The following is a 25,277-nucleotide window of genomic DNA, read 5'->3' as shown; positions in this document are numbered from 1 at the left end:
ATCAGAAATGCCCAAGGACTGGTATTTTGTATCCAAGTGACTCCTGAAAGGGTCATTAAATCCACCCTCTTCTAAAACTTATTTAGAGGAGATTACTAGTCTATGAAAAGACTGTCAGACTTTATACATACATATGCTTCATGTAGAGATTTGGGCTAATTCTTCTGTCTTAAAGTCCTGCTTCTTAACAAGTAAGTGTTAAATCAAGTCCCACAGCTATTGAATGAACTAAGACTTATTAAGGAATGATTTTGTGGATATCTCTATTAGTCTAGTGGGATCCCCTTTTCTGAAAATTGCTTTTGGGTTAAATATAAGCTCACTTGGCTACACTTTGCTTAACACCCCACTTCTAAATATCACCCCAGCCTTAAGCGGGTCTTTTGTTCTTAAGTAGGCTTTTTGTTCAATGGCTTTTTAGTGGAGATCTCTGGAAACCGAGTTCTCTCCTTTTTAATTGTTTACTTCTGGGTTTTTTTTTTTTTTTTATTAATTGAGTGGAAGATTTTCTCCTCCCAATTAACGTGGTTTCTATTTAAAAAAAAAGATATTGCCTAACTAGCTCTTACAGAAGTCAGCTCTTCCTGGCAAGATCTTCAGGGAAGGCAGAGAACACTGATCATATTCCCTTTAACTACCCCTATCAAGAAGGGGGGGGGGGGGTCCTGTCTCTAAGTACTCTCTCTCTCCTCTCTCTCTCTCTCTCTCTTGTCTCTCTCTCTCTCTCTCTCTCTCTCTCTCTCTCTCTCTCTCTCTCTCTCTCTCAAGTGGGAAACAGCTTTTTTGGCCAAACTATAGGCTACAAAGATGAGCTTTCTCTAAACATTTCTAAAGGCCCAAACAAGAGGAACCTCTCCAGCTTGAGTTACCCCTCCACCAGTCATTTTCTATCCCTAACTTTTGGTTGTTTGCTTGCTTCTAGGCTTTGGTCAATTTGCCTTCAAAAGATCAGCACTAGGCAGCTGTATCCATCAGCTTCAGGATCAGTGAGCTTCAGAGCTCATTGGATGCTTCAATCAGCTTCTGGCCCATCCTCAAGCTCATCATCCCCTCCAAATTGGAATTCTGTAGAATAACCCAGCTCTATACCCATTCCCAGCAAGAAGCAGTCTCAGAAGATGAGATCATCATCCTATACCCTAAAGGACTTAAGGCCTCATTTATTGGGGGAGGAGGAAACTGTTACAACGAATGGAGTCCATCAAAATGCTGCCCAGTGTCTGAATGGACCCCAGTAAGGAACAAACTGACCATGTGCTAATCCCTACTAGTGTGCCCTGATCACTAACTTTGTACCCCTGGGGTGTCACCAGACTTTGGCCTCAGTTCATCTCTGTAACACTCTCACCCCACTGGCCACTGTATTTCCCTCCCAGCTTGTGGACTGGACTACTTAATGAGTGTCTCTGGGTTAGGCCTCTTAAATTTCAGAGTTGGTCTACTAGACCCCCTTCTGTTTAGGGATCTCCAACCCACTTTAAAAAAAAATTCTTAAAATCTTAAATCTTAATTTTAATTTTTATCTTCTATCTTTAAAAGATTTCTTACCAAATTAAGAGTGGGAAAATGATGAGCTCCTGGGTTACTAAGTGGGGTTGGCAGAAAGAACCTAAAGTACTGATAAAAATTACTCCCTAAGGGGAGCATGGAAGGGCACTGACGGGGATCAGCTCAACCTTATAGTCCCACTCCCTATGGGGTCATAGACAGCCCCATCTTGCTGTGTCTAGTCAGAAATTCGAGTCAGGTCAAACCCCTGAGATTAATTTTCCCCTATAAATCTGTTTATGTCCCAGCCCATCTTTGCTGAATTCCTTTTGGAGTTATAGCCTGTCACATACTCTGCCTCATGGTGACTTTCCCTCCCCCCCTTCCCCATGCCTCTTAGTCTTTTTCTCCTTCTTTTAGCTAACTCTTTTAGAGTGCTAAACTCTTCTATGGATTTAGCCTGCCAGCTAAGGGCATGCTCCAACATCACGGGGTGTTTTCTTTCTCCTGTTTAATTGTAGGTTATACTAGGGAACTTTTCTTTTCCATTGTTAATTGTTAAAATCCTTTTCCTTGCTCTCCCAACTTATTTACCATTCCTGCTGTCTATTGTACCTCTTTATTTTGTCTGTAAATTTTTCTCCTAAGTAAACCTACCTTTTGCCAAAGAGAATGGCTATTGTGAATTCTTCATGACTGAACCCCAACATTTGATGCCTATATCAATCACATTACATGGACCACCGTTTTTTTTTTTGTTTTTGTTTTGTTTTTTTTTAATATTTCCTTGCAGATGAACTCCTTTTTATGTTTTCTCCCCCATTCAGTTTGTGAAATCTTTGGGAGTAGGGGCTATATAGCTTTTCTATTTGTATTCTGGGAGCTAATTATAGGTAGAGTTTGATATATAGAAATAATTTAACAAATCATTTTTCATTTCATTCTACATATACATACCTATATGTACAATTTTAAAATAAAAATTACAATATACAAAAAGACATATAGACATATATTATAGTATAATATACAATTTTAAACTTATATGTCCAAGTATTAACTTTTGACAACCAACACTCAAATTAGAACTCTAATATAATATACAGAAACACCAACTTATCCCATAAACATTTTGAATTCTAAAAGATCATTATATAGGATATATTATAATTTAAATGTGTATAAGCATATATATGTATACATACATATATACAGACATTTATATAGCTTTTAGGATAAAAGTAAATTTATTAATGGTGCCAGAGTAAAAAAAAAAATGTACTTGTAGGTGGGAATGGTGACACATGCCTGAAATCCCAGCTAAAAGAGACTGAAACTGGGGGCTTAAGTCTGAGAAGTCTAAGCTGCAGTGTGCTATGCAAATTGCATGTCTATATAAGTTAAGCATCAGTAGGGCAAGTCCTCAGGAACCAGAAGCCAGAAAGTTGCATGAGGGATGGATGAACCAGCCCATGTTGGAAAGAACAGGTAAAAGGTCTCATGTCAATCACTATTGAAATTGAACCATTAAGCAGCCCTTGAATTTCCAGTCTGGGTACAATAGGTAGATTCAATCTTTGGGGAGGATGGTGAGGGGGACTTCTACTTGCAGTTTTTTTGAATTTTCTATGTGCCAGTAAAAATTTACTCTGAATCTTACAGTGGAACATGTCAAAATATGTGATAATATGCAAGCAAATCCATACTGTTTTACAGAATTCAAATATAACAGGCAATTCTTCTTCAGAAATCCTGGGCCAATTACATGGAAATCTGATTTCTCAAATGGGTCATTCTGAATGGGAAAGAGGAAGAAAACTTGCATCAAGTATTATGTTCCTCCTATCCTGACAGATTAATACATTAAAGAATCAAAACCAGTCTTATAAAACTTAGTGAACTCCAAAGGACAGTTGAAATTAGTAAACCTTGTATGTCTAAAGTCAAGATATTTTATAATATATTAATTTATTCTTTAAATTTTATGAATATTTACTAAATATTCTATATTTGGTACTATATTACCAAAATTATGAGGAAAGTAAATTTCATATATGTCACATCAGCAGAATGCTTCTCTATTAATAAATACTCAATATATATAAGTTAAAAGATTATGATTCTTAAATTATTGGCATAATAGCTATTTAAAACTCAACATAAACAAGGATAATAAGAAATATAATAGTTTTAAAAACTGTATTTTCAAGTAAATGAACTGGAGATCGATTAAGACAACAATAACTAAAGAAAAAAAGTACAGGTTGTTGCTAACTTACAAATAGATTATATACCAAAATGTAGTGTTCTGGTTAGTTTTCTGGAGGTCTTTGGACCATCCTTCATTTTAGCAGAGTAATCACCACCAGGGATAAAGTCCAAATTCTTTATTATCTCCTTCACAGTCTAGTTTCCTTGTCTGGGGCCTAGACCAGCTTTCTGGAGGTCCTCCAGAATGTGTCCCCCCCTGTGGGGGAAGCAGGAGGACCACCATAATGGTCTCTGTCTTGAAGTCTCTCTGAGTCTGAGGGCTTGTGCTCCAGCCTCTAGTCCTCTGTTTTCTCCGAGTCTGACCCTGGCCGAGTTTGTCCCAGTTTATATGCTCTATTATAATTAGATCATTTACAGTAGACTGAGTATAAACCAATTATTATATCACTAGGGAACCATTAGTTGTTGTAAGATTAAATCAATCATACTGAACTAGAGAACTATTAATCAGCATGCTAAATTAGATAACCACCAATATCAATTCCACTAAATTAACACCTTATAAGAATCCTTGTTTCAAGTACAGAGTTCTGGTCCATTACATCTCCCGCTTTCTTTTGTTTTATTTAGAGCATAGGTGGTCACACTCTTCCTGACTTCTCAGGGAGGTGAGACCCCCCCAAAATGAGGTGATCATGCCCTCTCTGACTTCTCAAAAAGGGGGGTGAAAACACCAAAAAGGAAGTAATCATGCCCTCCCTGACGTCCCAGGGAGATGAAATCACCAATGGAAAATGGGAAATCAAACCAGATTAGTGAATTTCTGTAAGGTCTCACTTAAAACAGGCAAACAGGGTGGAGCCAAGATGGAAGAGAAGCCACACATGACTTTCTAAGCTCTCTCTTACCCTCACTACCAACTATTTAATTCAGCCTCAAAAATAGCGCTAGACTGGTAAAACCCACAAAAATTAGAAGCACAACAACTTACCAGCTGAAGAGAATCTGGAATTTCATCAGAAAAGGTCTGTCCTGAGGGTGAGAAAAAGACTGGCAGCAGCTAGTACTAGAACTAGGCTAGCATAGTGTGCAGATCGGGCTGGGGAGGCTTGTAGGGTTAGAAAAGCTATAGAGACAGATGAACTCTGGTATAGGCTGATTGCTCTACTTTGCTTGCAAAACATCAGATCATCAGAGAAATCAAAGCCACTTAAAAACACCAGAAATTATATTCTGCCTCTAGCTACCCCAAACCGGAAGTGACTTAGCATAGATCTCAGCACAGATGTGCAGTCCCATTCTGCTGTCGGGGCTTTTCCTTGGGGCAGTTAAGAACCTGCATGGAGGGGGGACACAGCCTGAGGCAGCCTCTAATTTGCACAGTATGGGGCTTGGCCTGAGGCAGTGGAACTTCCACAGCATCGAAACTTCTGCAGCAGCGACTGTGCTTTCTGGGGCAGAGACACTTCTAGTTTGTGCACTTCCAGTCTGTGTACAGGGTTTGCTGATCAGCTGCTAATATCCACAGCCCCATGGGAGATTTGTCCTGGGGTTGCAATACTTTCACATTTCAGCCTCTAGCCTCAGGCAGTCATTAGGCCACACATTGGGGCTCTTCACTGGGCACTTTTTCAGTCCAGCTGTAATATAGGTTTTTAAAAATGAGTAAAAACATGAAGAGAACAATTGATAGCTTCTATACAGAAAGAGAGTAGGTTTGCAACCCCAAAGAGATGAATATCAAACAGTCTCCAGATGATACCCTGAAGGGGAATGTTACCTGGCTCCCATCACATAATTCTCTCCTAGAAGAAACTATTAAAAACCGGAAAATAGAGTTAGAAGAAAAATGGGGAAAAGAAAGAGAAGCTTTGCAAGAGAGTAACAACCTCCTGAAATGTGAATTGGAAAAGATAAAGAATTCACAGGAAGTGAAGGGAAACAGAATTTGTGAATTAGAAAAGGTTAAAAAATCCCTGGAAAGTAGGATTTGTGAATTGGAAAAAGAAAATAACTCACTAAAAAAAAAAAAAAATTAGTGAAATGGAAAAAAATTCCTAGAGCAAAACAACTCATTTAAAAGCTATTGGACAATACAAAAAGAAGTTAAAAAAAAACTAATGAAGAAAATAGCTCATTAAAAATCAGAACTGAACAAATAGAAATGAATTATTCATTGAGACACCAAGAATCAGTCAAGCAAAACCAAAAAAAAGAAAAGCTGGAGAAAAACATCAAATATTTATTTGGAAAATCAACAGATCTGGAAAATAGATCTAGGAGAGATAATTTGAAGATTATTGGACTTCCTGAAAATTATGATGAAAAAAAAAAGCCTAGATTCTATTTTATAGGAAATCATCAAAGAGAACTGCACAGAGGTAATAGAACCAGAAGGTAAAATAAGCATTGAAAGAATTCATTGAACACCTAATGAAAAAGACCCAAAAAACCCCCAAAACAAACAAACAAACAAACAAAAAAACTCCATGGAATATTGTGGCCAAACTTCAGAACTATCAGACTAAGGAAAAATATTGCAAGCAGCAAGGAAAAAACAATTCAAATACCAAGGTCACTCAATAAGGGTCACTCAAGATCTGGCTGCCTCCACATTAAAGGATCGAAGGGCCTGGAATCTAATATTCCAAAAGGCAAAAGAACTTGGAATGCAGTAAAAAGTAATGAACATTTAATGGAACAGATGAATTCCATTTGTTTCTAAGGAAAAAAAACAGATCCAAACAAAAAATTTGATCTCCAACCACAGGACTCAAGAGAAGCAGAAAAAGGTAAAAGGAACTCTTGAGAACTGTATTTCTGTTGTGGATATACAGAAAGTCCACATGTATGATTTGATTTTACTGATATAACATAAAAAAGGGAAGTAGAAATGGAAAGGGGATAGTGTCAGAAAATGGGAAAAGGAGAGATACAAAGAGGGAAACTACATCCCAGGAAGAGGCAAAGAAAACTTATCAAATCTGAGGGAATTTAGAGAGGGGGAGGAATATTGTGTGAATCATACTCTCATCAGAATTGGCTCAAAGAGAAAATAATTGACAAATTTGTTTTACAAAGAATTCTCTCTCATCTCAATAAAAAGTGGGAGAGGAAAAGAGAAAAGGAAAAGAGTAATAAGGGAAGGGTACAAGAAAAGGGAAGGGAGTTAAAGGGAGGGGGGAGGAATACTAAAAAGGGAGGGCTGTGTGTTGCAAGTGGGGCCCATAAGTTTAATATTGGGGAAGGGGTTTGGGGGGGCAAGGAAAAAAGCATAATCTGGGTATAATATGACAGCAGGAAATACAGAATTAGTAATTTTAACTGTAAATGGGAATGGGATGAACTCTCCTATTAAGAGGAGGTGGATAGCAGACTGATCATAAGTCAGAACCCTACAATATCTTGTTTACAGGAAACACATTTAAAGCAGGGAGATACATACAGAGTAAAGGTCAAAGGCTGGAGCAGAATCTATTATGCTTCAAGTGAAGTAAAAAAAGCAGGGGTAGCCATTCTTATCTCAGATCAAGCAAAAGCAAAAGTTGATCGAATTAAAAGAGATAAGGAAGGAAACTATATCTTGCTAAAGGGTAGCATAGGCAATGAAGCCATATCAATACTAAACATATATGCACCAAGTGGTATAGCATCTAACTTCCTAAAGGAGAAGTTAAGAGAGTTGCAAGAAGAAATAGACAGCAAAACTATAATAGTGGGAAATCTCAACCTTGCACTCTCAGTATTAGATAAATCAAACTACAAAACAAATAAGAAAGAAATTAAAGCGGTAAATAGAATATTAGAAAAAATTAGGTATGATAGATCTTTGGAGAAAACTGAATGATCACAGAAAGGAGTATACTTTCTTCTCAGCAGTTCATGGAACCTATAAAAAATTTGACCATATATTAGGACATAAAGATCTCAAAATTAAATGCAGGATGGCAGAAATAGTGAATGCTTTCTTTTCAGATCACAATGCAATAAAAACTACATTCAACAAAAAGTTAGGGGTAAATAGACCAAAAAGTAATTGGAAACTAAATAATCTCATCTTAAAGAATGATTGGGTGAAACAGCAAATTATAGAAACAATTAATAATTTCACTCAAGATAATGACAATGATGAGACACCATACCAAAATTTGTAGGATGCAGATAAAGCGGTAATAAGGGGAAATTTTATATCTTTAGAGGCTTACTTGAATAAAATACAGAAAGAGAAGATCAATGAATTGGGCTTGGAACTTAAAAAGCTAGAAAAAGACCAAATTAAAAACCCTCAATCAAATACTAAACTTGAAATCTAAAATTAAAAGGAGAAATTAATAATATTGAAAGTAAAAAATAATATTGAATTAATAAATAAAACTAAGAGTTGGTTTTATGAAAAAAATCAATGAAATAGATAAATCTTTGGTAAATCTGATCAGAAAAAGGAAAAAGGAAAACCAAATTGTTAGCCTTAAAAATGAAAAGGGAGAACTTTCCACCAACGAAGAGGAAATTAGAGAAAGAATTAGGAGTTACATTGACCAACTTTATTTGATAACCTAAGTGAAATGGATGACTACCTCCAAAAATATAGGCTTTCCAGATTAACAGAGGAGGAAGTAAATTGCTTAAATAGTCCCATTTCAGAAAAAGAAATAGAACAAGCTCTTAATCAACTCCCTAAGAAAAAATCCCCAGGACCAGATGGGTTTACATGTGAATTCTACCAAACATTTAGCCCCAATGCTATATAAACTATTTGAAAAAATAGGGAATGAAGGAGTCCTATCAAATTCCTTTTATGACACAGACATGGTACTGATACCTGAACCAGTAGGCTGAAAACAGAGAAAGAAAATTATAGACCAATCTCCCTAATGAATATTGATGCTAAAATCTTAGCAAAAAGACTACAGAAAATCATCCCCAAGATAATTCACCATGATCAAGTAGGATTTATATCAGGAATCCAGGGCTGGTTCAATATTAGGAAAACTATTAGTATATAACCAAATTAATAAAAAAACCATATGATCATCTCAATAGATGCAGAAAAAGCATTTGATAAAACCCAACATCCATTCCTATTAAAAAAAAAAACTTGAGAGTATAGGAATAAATGGAATTTTCCTTAAAATAATCAGTAGCATCTATTAAAAACCATCAGTAAGCTTCATATGTAATGGGGATAAACTGGAACCATTCTCAATAAGGTCAACAGTGAAACAAGGTTGCTCCCTATCACCATTATTATTCAATATTGAATTAGAAATGCTAGCCTCAGCAGTAAGAGTCAAGAAAGAGATTAAAGGAATTAGAGTAGGCAATGAAGAAATCAAACTATCACTCTTTTCAGATGATATGATAGTATACTTAGAAAACCCCAGAGATTCTAATAAAAAGTTATTAGAAATAATCCACAGTTTAGCAAAGTTGCAGGATACAAAATAAGTCCACATAAATCCTCAGCATTTTTATACATCACCAACAAAATCCAACAGGGAGAGATACAAAGAGAAATTCCATTAAAAAAACTGTCGAGAGTATAAAATATTTGGGAATCTATCTACCAAAGGAAAGTCAGGAATTATATGAGCAAAATTACAAAACATTTGCCACAAAAATAAAGTCAGATTTAAATAATTGGAAAGACATTAAGTGCTCTTGGATAGGCAGAGTGAATATAATAAAGATGACAATACTCCCTAATCTATTTATTTAGTGCTATACCACTCAGACTCCCAAAAAATTATTTTAATTACCTAGAAAAAATAACAACAAAATTGATATGGAAGAACAAAAGGTCGAGAATCTCAAGGGAATTAATGAAAAAGAAAATCAAATGCAAGTGGCCTAGCTGTACCTGATCTAAAACTATATTATAAAGCAACAGTCACCAAAACCATTTGGTATTGGCTAAGAAATAGACAAGTTGATCAGTGGAATAGGTTAGGTTCACAGGACAAAATAATGAATAACTATAGCAGTCTAGTGTTTGACAAACCCAAAGATCCCAACTTTTGGGATAAGAATTCATTATTTGACAAAAATTGCTGGGAAAAGTGGAAATTAGTATGGCAGAAATTAGATATGTATCCACACTTAACACCATATACCAAGATAAGATCAAAATGAGTCCATGATTTAGGCATAAAGAATGAGATCATAAATAATTTAGAGGAACATAGGATAGTTCACTTCTCTAACTTGTGGAGGAGGAAGGAATTTGTGACCAAAGGAGAACTAGAAATTATTATTGATCACAAAATAGAAAATTTTGATCACATCAAATTAAAAAGCTTTTGTACAAACAAAACTAATGCAAATAAGATTAGAAGGGAAGTAACAAATTGGGAAAATATTTTTACAGTTAAAGGTTCTGATAAAGGCCTCATTTCCAAAATATATAGAGAACTGACTCTAATTTATAAGAAATCAAGCCATTCTCCAATTGATAAATGGTCAAAGGATATGAACAGACAATTTTCAGATGATGAAATTGAAACTATTTCCACTCATATGAGTGTTCCAAATCACTATTGATCAAAGAAATGCAAATTAAGACAACTTTGAGATACCACTACACACCTGTCAGATTAGCTAGTATGACAGGAACAAATAATGATGAATGTTGGAGGGGCTGTGGGAAAACTGGGACACTGATGCATTGTTGGTGGAGTTGTGAAAGAATCCAACCATCCTGGAGAGCAATCTGGAATTATGCCCCAAAAGTTATCAAACTGTGCATACTCTTTGATCCAGCAGTGCTACTACTGGGCTTATATCCCAAAGAAATACTAAAGAAGGGAAAGGGACCCGTATGTGCCAAAATGTTTGTGGCAGCCCTTTTTGTAGTGGCTACAAACTGGAAAATGAATGGATGCCCCTCAATTGTGGAATGGTTGGGTAAATTATGGTATATAAATGTTATGGAATATAATTGTTCTGTAAGAAATGACCAGCAAGATAAATACAGAGAGGCTTGGAGAGACTTACATGAGCTGATGCTGAGTGAAATGAGCAGAACCAGGAGATGATTATACACTTCAACAATGATACTGTATGAAGATGTATTCTGATTGAAGTGGACATCTTCATCATAGAGAAGATCTAATTCAGTTCCAGTTGATCAATGATGGACAGAATCAGCTACACCCAGAGAAGGAACACTGGGAAATGAATGTAAACTGTTTTCACTTTTGTCTTTCTTCCCAGGTTATTTTTTACCTTCTGAATCCAATTCTTCCTGTGCAACAAGAAATTCAGTTCTGCACACATATATTGTATTTAGGATATACTATAACACATTTAACATGTATGGGCCTGCCTGTCATCTAGGGGAGGGGGGTGGAAGGAAGGAGGGGAAAATTCGGAACAGAAGAGAGTAAAACGGATAATGTAAAAAATTACCCAGGCATATATATTGTAAAAAAAATTATAATTATCAAATTAATAAAAATAAGAAAAAAAAGAAACAGGTGTACATAAATCCATCAAATTGGAAGATATTACATAAGCACATAGCAATATAGCACAGGCTAGTAGTGAAGTAACAATCAACATGAATCAACATGAGCAATTTTACATGTCCATAAAGTCCTAGAAATAGTCCAAAACCAATCTGTTGTCCATTACTTCATGTGTCAGCGAGTCCAATAATTCCTACAAGTTTTGAATTCCTGCAAGGATTTCATCATGTCTCAGGGAATCTAATGATTCCTGCGGGTTTTGAAGTTCTGTAACAGTCTGATTATCAGCCATGCTCTTTCAGTGTCAGATGTTTCTTAGGTCTTTTCCTTTGTTTTGAGGTTTTTTTCTTTTTCTGTCTCTCTCAAGGTGCTAGTTGGCATCCATCTGATTCCTTCTCCATCTGTAGAGATACAAGCAAACCCTCTCCCCCAAGCAGTTAACCTATCAAGTCCCTTTCATTTACCACTTTCTGGATCTCTCCTCATCACCTAGTGATTAAATTGGAGCTGCTCACACTGGACACTGCCCTTCCGGTATTCTCCCCAATTTTAATCCCTTTCTCCCTTCTGATTATTTCTCTAATGATTGATCATTTCAGAGTATTGAACTTCTAAAGACTCTTTGGGTGTGAATTTGGCTGCCATCATGTCCCACCTGTTTTTTGGACTGGGGCCTGGAGCTGGGCCCAACCTCTCATTTTCCTGAGTCATTCCACATTCTGAGGCCCAGTGGAAACCCTTGTTGCATTTTGGACATAGGGTTTTGAGTCTTGTTCTCTCACCCTGTCCTCTTTATCTTTATGCCTACATTGAGCTTTCAGATGCCCTACTTTACCACATTGAAAGAATTGATGAGTCTCTCTGGAAGTTGCCACGAGGGACCTTGTCTTCTCATATTCTGCATCATAGCCCGGATATAAAAGGCATTTGTGCCCACTGTGGCACAACATTCTTATGATCTCTAAAGAAGCATCTTTGTGTAGTTCCAAAACTCTTCTACAAAACTCATTAGCATTTTTAATGAGTTGTCTTATCATAATTCCTGTAGCTGCATTTTCACCAATAGTTTGTATGATAGCTGTCTGCAGACATCCCAAAAAATCAGCAAAGGGTTCATTTGGATCTTGCTCTATTTTTGTGAAGGCTTCCTTTCTATCTTGTTTTCCTGGAAAGGAGCCCTATGCTTTGATAGCAGCAGAAGCAATTTGCTCATAGGCTATCAAAGGGTAATTAATCTGTATTAAAGTATCTGCATACTGACCTTTACCTGCTAGTTGATCAAACGTGACTTGTATATTAACTTCAGTTTGCCTATGTAGTTGGGCTTGTATCCTACATAATTCGCTGTGTTCTGAAAGCCACAACAAGTTTTGTCCAGGTTCTAAACATGCCCTTGCTATAGATTTCCAATCACTAGGGGTTAAAATTTCATAAGCCAAATTCTTTAATATCATCTTAACATAAGACGATGTAGGCCCATAAAGAGTGCAACACTTTTTCAAATCTGATTTTTTCCAGATTAAAGAGAGTGTATCTTCTCTTTTGTTGACCTGAAGAATCAAACTCTTCAATAACAGGATATGCTTCTATTAAATTAAATATATCCTCTCCTTTTTTTTTTTAGATTTAATTAGTGACTTTTGTAATCTTGTCATAGGCCGCTTCATAGGTGGTGCTGATTGTGTCACTGCCCCTTTCCCTCCTGCTCATAGGAGCACACCCACCAACGTTAATTGAGGAGAGTAGGTCAGGGATGGGGAATGCCCTAATGGCTTCTGCTGTGAAGTACCACATTCCTTAATTTCATCAGCATTGTACTTAACTCCTTTCTTGTCTAATTCTTCATGATTTTCAACTGCTATATTAGTACCCTCTCCCTCCTGTACTTTCTTCTTTGTCCTTATTCTATAACTTATGTAATTGCCTAAAGCTAATTCTATTAAGTTATATGTATAGAATATTGCTTTAGGAATTGAATAAGGACCATTAATATTATAATATTCAATTAATTGCTCTCCTACTAGTTTCTACTTGTCTGGCTCTAATTCTTCTTCCTTAGAGAACCAAGCAGATGTGTATTTTAATATTTCAAAGAGTTCTATGATCTGCTTGCAAGTTACAATCAAACCTTGGTTTTTTATTAGCTTAACTATGCACTCTACACATTTTTTTTGAGTTGGAGAAGGTTCCTTTTGAAACATTTGTCCCATTTCAGCTGAAACACTAGTTTAGCCCCTAACAAAGTTTCCTTCTTGTCTATTTTTACTCACCCTATTTCCAGGTCACAGATGTAGATCATTAGTCCCATATTTGGGGACTAAAATGTAGTGTTCTGGTTAGTTTTCTGGAGGTCTCTGGACCATCCTTCATTTCAGCAGAACAATCACCACAAGAATAGGCATGGATGAAGTCCAAATTCTTTATTATCCCCTTCACAGTCTAGTTTTCTTGCGTGGGGCCTGGGCCAGCTTTCTTGAGGTCCTCTTGAATGTGTCTTGGTTTCTGTGGGAGAGGCAGGAGGACCATCATGATGGACTCTGTCTTGAAGCCTCTCTGAGTCCAAGTGTTTGTGCTCCAGCTTACAGCCACCACAAAGATGGAAAATGGAATGAATGTCTCTCCTTGGTTCCAAGAGCTTAAGCTCCCGCCTCCAGTCTTCTGTCTTCTCCAAGACTGACCCTAACTGAATTTCTCCCAGTTTATATGCTCTATTATAATTAGATCCTTTACAGTATACTGAGTATAAACCAATCATTATATCACTAGGGAACCATAATTTGTTGTAAGATTAAATCAATCATATTGAACTAGAGAACTATTAATCACCATACTAAACTAGATAACCATTGTCTTATCAATTCCACTAAATTAACACCTTGTGAGTCCTTGTTTCAAGTACAGAGTTCTGGCCCATTATACCAAAAGATTGAATCAAGTGTTTGGAATTACACTATTTTCTCATGGAAACGGTATGACAAATTGTGGGTAAATTATTAGATTTATTCAGAAAAGTCTGGTCAATCAATAATGTAGACACAATGATACTACTAACAACTTTGGGCCCTTTAGTTTTGAGCCTCGTTTTTTACTGAGTCTTAAGCTCCTAAGCAATAAGGAGGGTGTGTGTGTGTGTGTGTGTGTGTGTGTGTGTGTGTGTGTACTAGAAGTTGGAAGAGGGGTTTGAAGCAGAGAGTTCTGCATTTGGGTAGATTTCTAATAATGAGAACAAGGGTGGGGGGAGAATGAGCAGGGGCTTTCATGAGTCTAGCAAGAACACTGGGGAATAATTCTTCTATCTGAAAAAAGTTCTACCTGGGGCTATTGCAAAAGTTCCTTTGCATGAATCATCAATTCATGGGGAACTTTAGTCTAAAACTGGTAAAAGTCAGGGAATTGCTAAGTGGTATTATGCAAATACTAGTAGGAAGAAAGAATAGATGGAGTATTCCTTTATTAAATGGGGAGATATTATTAATGATTTGCACAATAAATATATGTTAAGTGACAGTTAAAATCTCAAAGAACTGCAATAATGGTTTAAATCTAATGAGTTGAAAATTAAATGACAAATATGTATTATAAAGCCTCATGCTTAGATTAGAAACATTAGGAAGAGGAAGTGTGTATTTGGCCAAGATTCATGAGGGATTTTGTAGATTAAATTCAATATGAGTTTAATGAGTTAGCCAAAAAAAATTAATGAGTTCTTGGGTTACACTAAAATAATCTATCCAGAATAAAAAAGTCAATTGCTTTACTGTACTCTTTCCCTAGTTAGACTACATCTGGAATATTTTGTTCATTTCTGGAACAAAATATTCTGTAATATTTATAGAGGAGACTAATAAAGATGATCAAAAAATTTAAAATTATGATATGTAAAGGCTGGTTAAAGTAATGGGGTTACTTTAATTCTATTTAATCTGGAGGGATAAAAAAAGCACATGATTCTTGGCTTCATATAAATATTGGGCGAGGGATTAGAACTGTTTTGCTTGGCATCAAAGCCAAGAGGGTAGAAGTCAGAAAACAATGGTTAAAAGTCAGAGGGAAGCAGATTCTAGATAATTTTCCAGAAGGAAAAGCTTCTTAACAAATAGAACTTTCTGAAAGTGTTATGAGTTGCCTTAGGAGTTGAGTTCTGAATCACTAGAAATCTTCAAGTGGTGGTCACATAATCACCTTTTTAGGATGTTATATAGGAAATTGATTACTGCTTGAAGTATGGCCTGCAGTGAATGCTGGGATCCCTTCCAACTTTGAGATTCTATAACACTGAAACTTAGAACTCATTATTGATGGGCTTATTTTTTATATTAGTTTTGCTTAAGAATGAAAAGTTATAAACAAATGAAATGGTATAGAAAAATGAAATTCTAGATTAATAGGAATCTGAACCAACCAATGGATATTTTGTTGTACTTTGAATCCTCTCTACACGAGAAAGCAATCTGAATATTTTGATTGATGTTGATTTGAGGCAATGTCATTACTTTAAAAACTTATGAATTTTCAATTACAGAATTATGTGTTATTGCTATATTACTTTTTCTAATCATTTCTTTCTCTAATAAAATTTAATATTTAAAAGAAAAAAAAACAGACTCATACAGCACCTGTTTCCTTTTGGTATTCCTTGCTGTCCATAGCCACTTGAGGTTACCTTCTGATGTAGAAGTTGTCTATTGCTTAAGTGAGTCTGAGGCTTTATTCTGGGTATTACTGATTCTATGTGATTATAGTTGAGACATAATACCTAAACAAAGCATAGCATATAAGTAAAATATTACAAACATAGCCATATGCTTACCAACAAATGTGAAAAGTGGCAAGGGTTATTTTGAAATATGACAACATTTTAAAGTATTAGTGTTTTTGAGTTAATACCATTTTTATGAATAGACACATCATGAATTCTAAACATAAGTGTCACTCCATATAATTGTGAAATCATAGCTATAAGAAATATTAAACATTTTAATCTTTCATTTCTATGGGAATTCTATTAATCTTAAATCAACATCATAAACTGAAAAAATGAAATTTGAAATGTTCAGATAATCAACTTTGTGAATCAAAAGTAGCTTAAACTTATTATAAGAACCTTCAGTGATCAAAAGAAAGGATTTTGTTTATATATTATATAAATAAAATATAAACATGTAGGTTTATTAGATTTTGTGGCTTGCTAATAACAAAACCATGATAATCTGGCCATGTCTATAATGGTAATTGTATTGCCTAATTATTCAGTCAAATTAAAAGGCTTTTCTTTTTTTTTTTTTTCTATTGCTTTTAATATTGACTGATTCCTTTCACTAAAATTCTACAAATGCGACACCTACACTAAAAATTCATTTATACCACAACTATATAGATATAGATATAGATATAGATAGATAGATAGATAGATAGATTCTTTTGGAGAACTTTGGTTAATTTAATCAACATTTATCTGATATGGTAGACCTCAGAGAGCTCTAAGAAACCTTGTCAAGGACAGGTTTAGCCCCTTTTCTAGAACCTAAAATTGCAGGTAATATCCAAATCCTCCGCATTATATTTTAAGTACATCTTTGTACTTATGTTAGACTGTTAAGTGTATCTGATGTTTTAAAAATTCACAATATTTCAAACAAAATAATTAAGCAAACAGCTTGTAAGGTGCTGGAAGACTACCCAACTTTGCTATCCTGTCCCCCAAATTTTTTGTGTTAGGAATAGATAGAATCTTTCCTCTGCTTAATGCAGAGAAGACTAATATTTTAATTTTTAGTACAGTTTTTCCAGGTTTAAAAGACCTTTGGTCATAGCTAGGCCAAAGTAAGAAAGGCAACAGTTTTGTTTTCTTGGAATCTTGATTTTCTCTAATGAAATGAAATAAATGAAAATAACAACAGCAGCAGCAATAGTTCATCTTTATATGAGCTTTACAAAGTGCTTTCTTCATCAAATTTTTGTGATACTTGGTAATTCCTCTTTTTAGGTAAAACTAAGATAAAAACAGTTTATCCCGATTGTGTTAAATAACTAGTAAGTGAAAAGATTGGGACTTTGCATTAAGTAGTATTTTGACCCCAAGGTAAAATGTACTTTCAACCAAATCATGCTTCTCATATTAATGAAAATTTACATTTATATAATGCTTTACATCTATCACAAAGCTTTACATGTATCACCTCTTTTGATCCTTGAAACAACTATGAAGTGGGCATTATACCTTCCACTTTATAAACTGAGGTTCAATGAGGTTAAGGGACTTGCCTAATAAATGGTGGAGATTCTTGCTAGGCTGTTTGGAACACATAGAAGAAGTCAACAGAAGATGTGAAAGCAACTTAATACTGTCCATTATTCAACTAGTGGCTAAGTGGAACAGTAGATATAGAACACTGGGTCTGGAGTCAAGAGGACTCATCTTTCTGAATTCAAATCTGGCCTTGAACATTTTGTAGTTGTGTGACCCTGGGAAAATCACTTACAGCCTGTTTGCCTCAGTTTCCTCATCTATAAAATGAGCTGAAGAAGTAAAAAGCAAGGCATTTCAGTATCTTTGCCCAGAAAACCAAAATAGATCACAAAAAGTTGGACACAACTGAAATTATTGAACAACTATTCCACTATTGAAAGTTTAAAACTTTGAAATAGTTCATGTACTCATGAAGATTAAGAATTGATTTTAGATAATAACTGACTGAAATGGTTATAGAAAGCTATATTTATTTATCATTATGAGAATAATTTCATATCAAAAAAGAAAAGTTTCTTTTACATAAAAACTTACTTTTCACCAAAGTAATACACTGCAAAAGTTGCAACAAGAATTAGTCTTTTTATAAACTCACCTTCACATTAGGCAGATAGATTAAGCCACTGAATGAAGTTAAATTGTTGTTCTGCAAATTCACATTGGATATATTTTTAAATTGATCAATGGGAACTAGATCCACAGTTCTGTATTTTGAAAAAGAGTAAAAGTAAAACAAGGTGAAAAAATATAGAAAGATTCATTCTTTATTTAAGCCTACAAAAGTCTCCCTCATCAAAACCTTCATGTAAAATAATTTCTCTAGCACAAATATTATTATTCTTGTAGCTATTACATTTTTGACATGAATGTATATAAGTAAGAGATATACATACAAAGTTGTACTAGATATTTCAAGGCACGCTGGACATCAGTGTGAGTCTCCATTAGACTAATGGGAGTTGTACCTAGCTTGACTTTTGCTTGTGAGAGCTCTGTTACATAGGATAGACATCAAGCTATTTCCATGTCTACTGTGCTGGGACTTATTGTCTCTTCGCAGTCTGACAGATTAATGCAGAATATGGTATAGATAGCAAGTGACTTCAGAGTTTCCAGAACTATTTTAACCTTAATCCTGGAACTATGGGCATAGGGACAGGTGGGATATCAGTTATATGGTTTTTACTGGTCCATTTGTTTCACAGTGTCCTATAATGGGGGATCAGGTTTTGTTATTAATACTGTGTAGGCAAGACTGGTTATCTGGAGAAACTATTTTGTCCATATTTTAAAATTTTCTTAGAATTCTTTTGTTTCATTTTATATTTAATCATTGGATCAGAGATTTAGAGCTAGGGCAGACTAAAGGGCTTTAGGAGTCATTTACTGCAATTCTTTCATTTTACAGAATTTTATATTTCATAGAGGTTAAGTGACTGTCCCAAAAGACAGAACTGGCATTTCAACTATGGAAACATGACTCCAAATCCAGCATTCATGGTATCCATACCACATTGCCTCCTTCAATTTAGGAGTTACATAGGGCTTTTTTGTATTTTCCAGTCTTTCTCTTTTTAAACAAACTTGGGATCTTCTTTTAAAATAAAAAGAGTATTATTTCATATTTAATCTTAAAATACAAATTGACATCTAAAAATAACTTGTACATAAAATAATGGAATGCCATTTTCTATTTTAAAAGTATTGTAATATGAAAAAAGACCTTTTACTATTAAAGTTAAATAACACATTACAAATTTGGAGGAATTGCCCTTGAGATCTTGGTGTCTGAGGCTCAGAAGATCTTGTTCAACCTCTGATATAAAGTAATCACCTCAAGGTGGCCATTTCTATTATGAGAAAAATATTTGATACTCATAAAACACATTTAGAGTAATTCTCATAAAAGTTCAGAAATAAAAGGTAAATACTTGGGTTGTTATTCACAAGAATGTGTCCACTTATAAAGGCTGGATATAAAACAAATTACTATTGTGATATAGTGAAATGGTTGGAGTTGGAGATGGGGAAGCCTGAAGGGAAAATTAGTTCTGTGGAAATGGAACTAAGCATGTTTATTTACCACGTCATGACATGTATAAAGTTTTGCATTGCACCTGGTGAGGGAACTTCAGTTTATAATAATCCCCAAATACCTGATCATTAGTGCACTGTTCTACTTTAGTTTCTCTCTTAAAAGTCCATTTAAGCCAATAAAGAGATTTCTGAAAAGAATGTCTTCCCTGCCTATCCCTAATCCCCAAAGAGTTCAATCTCTTTTCTTCTTCCCATTCTTTGGATGTAGGATATACTTTAAAATTTGAGTGGCATTCTAAAGAATGACAATTGTCAATGAAAGGTAATTCATGCTTTTGGAAGAAAAAAGTTAGCACTGGTACTAACAATCTCAGGTTTCTCCCACATCACAGACATTTAGATTTTGACATAGTATTAGGGAAAGTGAATTACTTTTCTCTTGGCCATATCTGAATACTTATATGAGTGAAAAATTCAACTAAAGTATAGGTAATTAATGCATATTTCACCATAAAACTTCATAATTTAGGATGTATGCTATACAAAAGAAGAATATTTTAAAATGGCCAAACCTGATACTAGATGTGGCCCAGTTTAATTCCTGCATTTGGGTGAAGCTCGAATGTCCTTGCCTTTCTGCAATCATGTCAGAAGTAAGTCTGCCACCAAATAAATCTTTTGCATTCTCAATCTCTGAAGATTCCTAAATGAATATATTTAGAAAGTGTTATCTTCTCTTCAAGATGGTAAGTTCAGATAAATTCACTATCACCAGGTGTGCACTTACCATCATCACTGAAAAAATTCAAGTGCCTTTTTAAATCATCAGTTACTTCAAATCAGTTACTTTAAATCATCAGTTATTTCAAATAATCAAATGGATTTGTAATCTCATTAATGCAGATATTCTCTCAAATTATTTTTCATGTCAAACTAAACTTCATTAATTAGTTAATCAAATATTTAGCATCAACTATCAACCAATCAATCAAGAAGCAGTTACTAATTCCAGTCATTATGAGAGATAAGGGAAAATACAAAGAAAAAAGTAATATGTATATTCTTTCAGGGGGAAATAGGATATATACATATAAGTAAATGCAAAAAGCACAAAATAAATAAAAGATAATTGAGTGAAGATAAGTATCAGTAAAGGCCTTTTTATAGGAGATGGTGTTTCAGCTAAGCTTTGAAGGAAGCTATCACTTCTAAGAAGTGGAGATGAGGAGGGCATGCATTCTAGACATAATAAGTAAGCATGGAATTAGAAGGTGAAAAATCAGACATGTAGAACAGCAGCAAGTAGACCATTTTGGTGGAAATGAATGACTAAAGAACATTTATTTAGACATTAACTATCAGTGGAGAGAGCATTGATTCTAGAGTCAAGAGAACTTAAGTTCAAATCTGGCCTCAGACACTTGTGACCTTTGGCAAGTCACTTAACCTTGATTGCCTCAAAACTCCCCAAAAAAACCCCAAATTAAAACAACAACAATTATGTGCCAGTGCTAAGCACTTGGGAGACAATTACAAAAGTGAGACCATCCCTTCCCTCTCATTCTAAATGTAAGGGAGTGGTGGTCAAGGAGGGGGATGTTTTTTTTTTTTTAAATTTTATAATTATAAAAAATTTTTATGACAGTATATATGTATGAGTAATTTTTTTATAACATTATTCCTTATATTCATTTTTCCAAATTTTCCCCTCCCTCCCCTAAATGACAGGCAATCCCATACATTTTGCATGTGTTACAGTATAACCTAGATACAATATATGTGTGTGAATCCAATTTTCTTGTTGCACGTTAAGTATTAGATTCCGAAGGTATAAGTAACCTGGGTAGATAGACAGTAGTGCTAACAATTTACATTCACTTCCCAGTGTTTCTTCTCTGGGTATAGTTGTTCTGTCCATCATTGATCAACTGGAAGTGAGTTGGATCTTCTTTATGTTGAAGATTTCCACTTCCATCAGAATACATCTTCATACAGTATTGTTGTTGAAGTGTATAGTGATCTTCTGGTTCTGCTCATTTCACTCAGCATCAGTTGATGTAAGTCTCTCCAAGCCTCTCTGTATTCCTCCTGCTGGTCATTTCTCACAGAACAATAGTATTCCATAACATTCATATACCATAATTTACCCAACCATTCTCCAATTGATGGACATCCATTCATCTTCCAGTTTCTAGCTACAACAAAAAGAGCTGCCACAAACATTTTGGCACATACAGGTGAGGGGGGTGTTTTGACATGGGAAGTCACAGGTATGGTGAGCAGAGCCCAGAGAGTGGTGGATTAACTGCTCTTTCCAGTAGCAATCCATGCCTGAATTGATTATGGTTCTCAAAAGTAGAGATGAAAAGCTGAGGTAGGAGTAGAGAAGAAGGAACAAAGTTGATGGTCACAAATTAATTGGGGTAAAACATGGAATGTCAAGTATGACCAAGTATGATATCTGTCCATGTCATGTCATGGAGGAAAGCTTGGGACCTAAAATAGGGAATTCCAAAGTAAAATGGTTTAAGTTCCCAAGGGTATAGTCTCTAACGTCTGTTGGTTTTTAGGGTACTTTGGCAGGTTTGAAGACAAGAAGGTAACCACTAACTATATACTATATACTATAGAGCACATAAAAGGAATGATGCTGACTTGTGTAAAGGTAACCTGGAGCTAGACTGAAAATCCCTAAATTTCAGGCAGGAGTTAGTATTTAATTTGAGCAAGTGATGCTGGAATTTTTTGAGCAATTTTTTTTTGTCAAATCTCTATTTTAGCAATAACTCTTCAGCATATGTGAAGAATGGATTGGTGAGGCAGGGTAATGAATCAGGACCTTAATGCAACAATCCAGATGAGAAATGAGAGTCCGAACTCCCTGAAGAGATACCTGTGTGCATAGAGAGGAGGAGGAATGGATGTCGACTATAAGCAGGCAGAATTAATATAACTTGGCAACAGATTAGACATGAGGTGTGAATAAAATTGAGGAATCCATAATATCTCTGTGATGTTGAGCTGGGGTGACTAGAAGGGTGGTGGGTAATAATGTGAATAAAATAGAAAAGTTCTGAAGAGAATATAGATATGAAGGGAAATATAATGAATTGTATTTTAGATATGCTAAGTTTGAGATGCTTATAACATATCCAGTTTAAAGTGTCCAACAAGGTGATTGGTGATGTGGGATTGGAGCCTAAGGCAGAAAGAGAGTAGGACTGGATATATAGATTTGGGAATCATCTGCCAATGGGATCCACTGGAGCTGATTAAATCATCTAAAGATAGTCATTTATATATAGATATAAGTAGACCAGGACAGAGTCTTAGGGGTATATCCATAGGTAGAAGATGTAACATGAATGCTTACACAAAATAGGAGACTAAGAAAAGAAGAAGAAGTAGCTAAACAAGTAGAATGAGAACTAGAAGAATGCAATAAAAAAGAGTGTAACTTAGAGGAAAAAAAATATCCGGGAGGAGAGGATACACATCAATGTCAAATGAAGCAGATAAGTGAACGAAGAATTGAGAAAAGACAATGGTCTTTTTTTGACCATTAAGTTTGGTGATTGTTGTTTCAGCTTTAAAAAAATGAAAAAAAGTCAAAAGCCTAAATGCAAAAAGTTGAGAAATGATTGAAAGAAGAGAAAGTGGAGGCAAGGAGAGTAGATTGATTTTTCTAGGAATTTGGCTTTTAAAAGGAAGGAGAGATATAGAACAATAGCTTGAAGGAATAGTTGAGTCAAGTAAAGAATTTTCAAGAATGGCAGGAATTGAAGATATTTGTAGGTGTCAGAGAACTTTTAATCACTAGATAGGAAGGGTTTGAAAATTAGAGGAAGAGCATTGTGAGAGTATCGGAAATAGAGGAAGGAATGAGATCAAGAGCAAGAGTAGAAGGGTGAGCATTTGTGTGAGTAGAAGGACTACTTTTTTTTTCTCTAGACATTCTTTTTTTAAAATTGTATTTTATTTTTCCAAATCCATGAGAAGAAATTTCAATATTTGCCTTTGCAAAACTGTTTTAATTTTTTCTTTCCCTTTCTCCACCTCCCCGTCCCAAGACAACAATCTAATATAGGTTAAACATATGCAATTATTCTAAACATATTTCCAAATTTGTCATGCTGCATACACAAAAAAATCAGAGATGTCAACCAGTGAAACAAAGCAAACAAACAAAATATCAAAAGATTGGATCAACTCAAAGACCCAGTTGCTGGGGGAAGGACTCACTATTTAAAAAAAAATGACCAAGAAATTAGAAAAAATGACCAGGAAAATCTGGCAGAAATTAGGGTTAGATCAATATTCCACACCATAGAACAAATACTAAATGAGTACATGACCTAGATATGAAGATCACTTTATAAATTAGAGGAGCAAGCAAGAAATTTATCATTCAGATCTATGGAGAAAGGAAAAGTTCATGGCCAAAATAGGATAAGCAAAGACTCTCAGACAAAATAAAATGGGCAGTTTTGATTTCATAAAATTAAAAAAATGTTTTGCACACACACACAAAAATTTAATGTAGAAAAAGTTAAAAAGGAAACTGGTAACTGGGAAGAACTTTACAAAAGATAAATGTCTCATTTCCAATATAAATAAGGAATTAATGTAAATCAATAAGTCTAAGAGCTATTCACCAATAAATTACAATGGATTTAAAAAGGCAATTTCCAAAGGAAGAAATTTGTGCTCTCTCAACAATCATGAAACAATTCTTAAAATAATAACTATTGAAACACAAATTGAAGCAACTTTTGAGATTCCACTTCACCTATCAGACTGATAAAACAACAAAAGTGAAAATGACAAAAATTGGAGGGGCTGTGGGAAAACAAGTACACTGATGTCCTGATGGGGGAGCTGTGAAAATAATCTAGTCATTATGAAAAGCAGTCTAAAAATATGGTCTGAAAGTGATCCAATACTACATCCCTTTTGAGAACTTCTAGAACTATCCCCCAAAGAAGTCAAAGAGAGAGGAAAAGATTCTATATGCACATAAGTATTTATAGCAATTCTTTTTTGTGGTAGCCAAAAAGTGTAAATTAAGGAGCTTATCCTACTGGGGAAGGGCTGAGCCAGTTGTGGTATAGGACTGTAATGGAACATTATTATGCTATTAAGAAATTATGAAATGGACAATTTCAGAAGAAACTAGGAAAACCTTCATGAATTGATGTAGAACAAATTCAGCCAAAGTAGAAGAGTTTATGCAATACTACTATAGAAACCCCCCCCCAAAAAAACAACAACTTAAGACTTCAGAACTTTGCTCTATGCAATGATAGATAATGAATCCAAATGCATGGAGATTAAATATACCACTGACCTTCCAAAAGAGAGGTAAATGACCCCTGGGCAAGTCACTTAACCCCAATTGCCTCAGCAAAATAAATAAATATAAATAAAAAGACATAAAGAAATTTAAAAAATTTTACTATAATTAAATGTTTTTATTTTCAAAACATTTGTACAATTTTTAACATACATTCTTGCAAAATTTTGTGTTCCAAATTTTCTCCCTCCCTTCCCCTCACCCCATTTCAATGACAGCAAATCATCCAATCTATGTTAAACATGTGCAGTTCTTCTACACATATTTTTACAATTATGCTGCACAAGAAAAATCAGATCAAAAAGGAAAAATATGAGAATGAAAACAAAAAGCAAGCAAACAAAAACAAAAACAAAAAAACAATGAAAATACTATGTTGTGATCCATACTCAGTCTCCACAGTTCTCCCTCTGGGTACAGATGGCTCTCTTCATCACAAGATCATTGGAACTGGCCTGAATCACTCATTGTT

At 34.9% G+C, this 25,277-nt stretch overlaps 1 protein-coding gene across 6 annotated transcripts in view; it reads right to left on the bottom strand.

Moving 5' to 3' along the window:
- The window catches only part of LRRC9 (leucine rich repeat containing 9), a 185,843-nt gene that overhangs the window by 40,364 nt on the left and 120,202 nt on the right, over nucleotides 1-25,277 (bottom strand). For 5 of the 6 annotated variants that reach the window (XM_074290258.1, XM_074290259.1, XM_074290261.1 and 2 more), the window contains 3 exons: nucleotides 20,025-20,155; nucleotides 18,011-18,119; nucleotides 15,782-15,921 (listed from right to left, as the gene is read on the bottom strand). In XM_074290258.1, the coding sequence (XP_074146359.1) occupies nucleotides 15,782-15,921; nucleotides 18,011-18,119; nucleotides 20,025-20,155 (380 nt within the window). Of the gene's footprint in view, nucleotides 1-11,031; nucleotides 13,668-15,781; nucleotides 15,922-18,010; nucleotides 18,120-20,024; nucleotides 20,156-25,277 lie in introns of those variants that run through there. The other variant, XM_074290263.1, reaches the window with a different exon arrangement.

The sequence above is a fragment of the Sminthopsis crassicaudata genome, chromosome 2 (assembly GCF_048593235.1).
Source record: "Sminthopsis crassicaudata isolate SCR6 chromosome 2, ASM4859323v1, whole genome shotgun sequence".
Taxonomy (NCBI): Eukaryota; Metazoa; Chordata; class Mammalia; order Dasyuromorphia; family Dasyuridae; genus Sminthopsis; species Sminthopsis crassicaudata.
The sequence above is the reverse complement of the archived record's forward strand: the minus strand, read 5'-3'. Positions and strand labels throughout refer to the sequence as shown.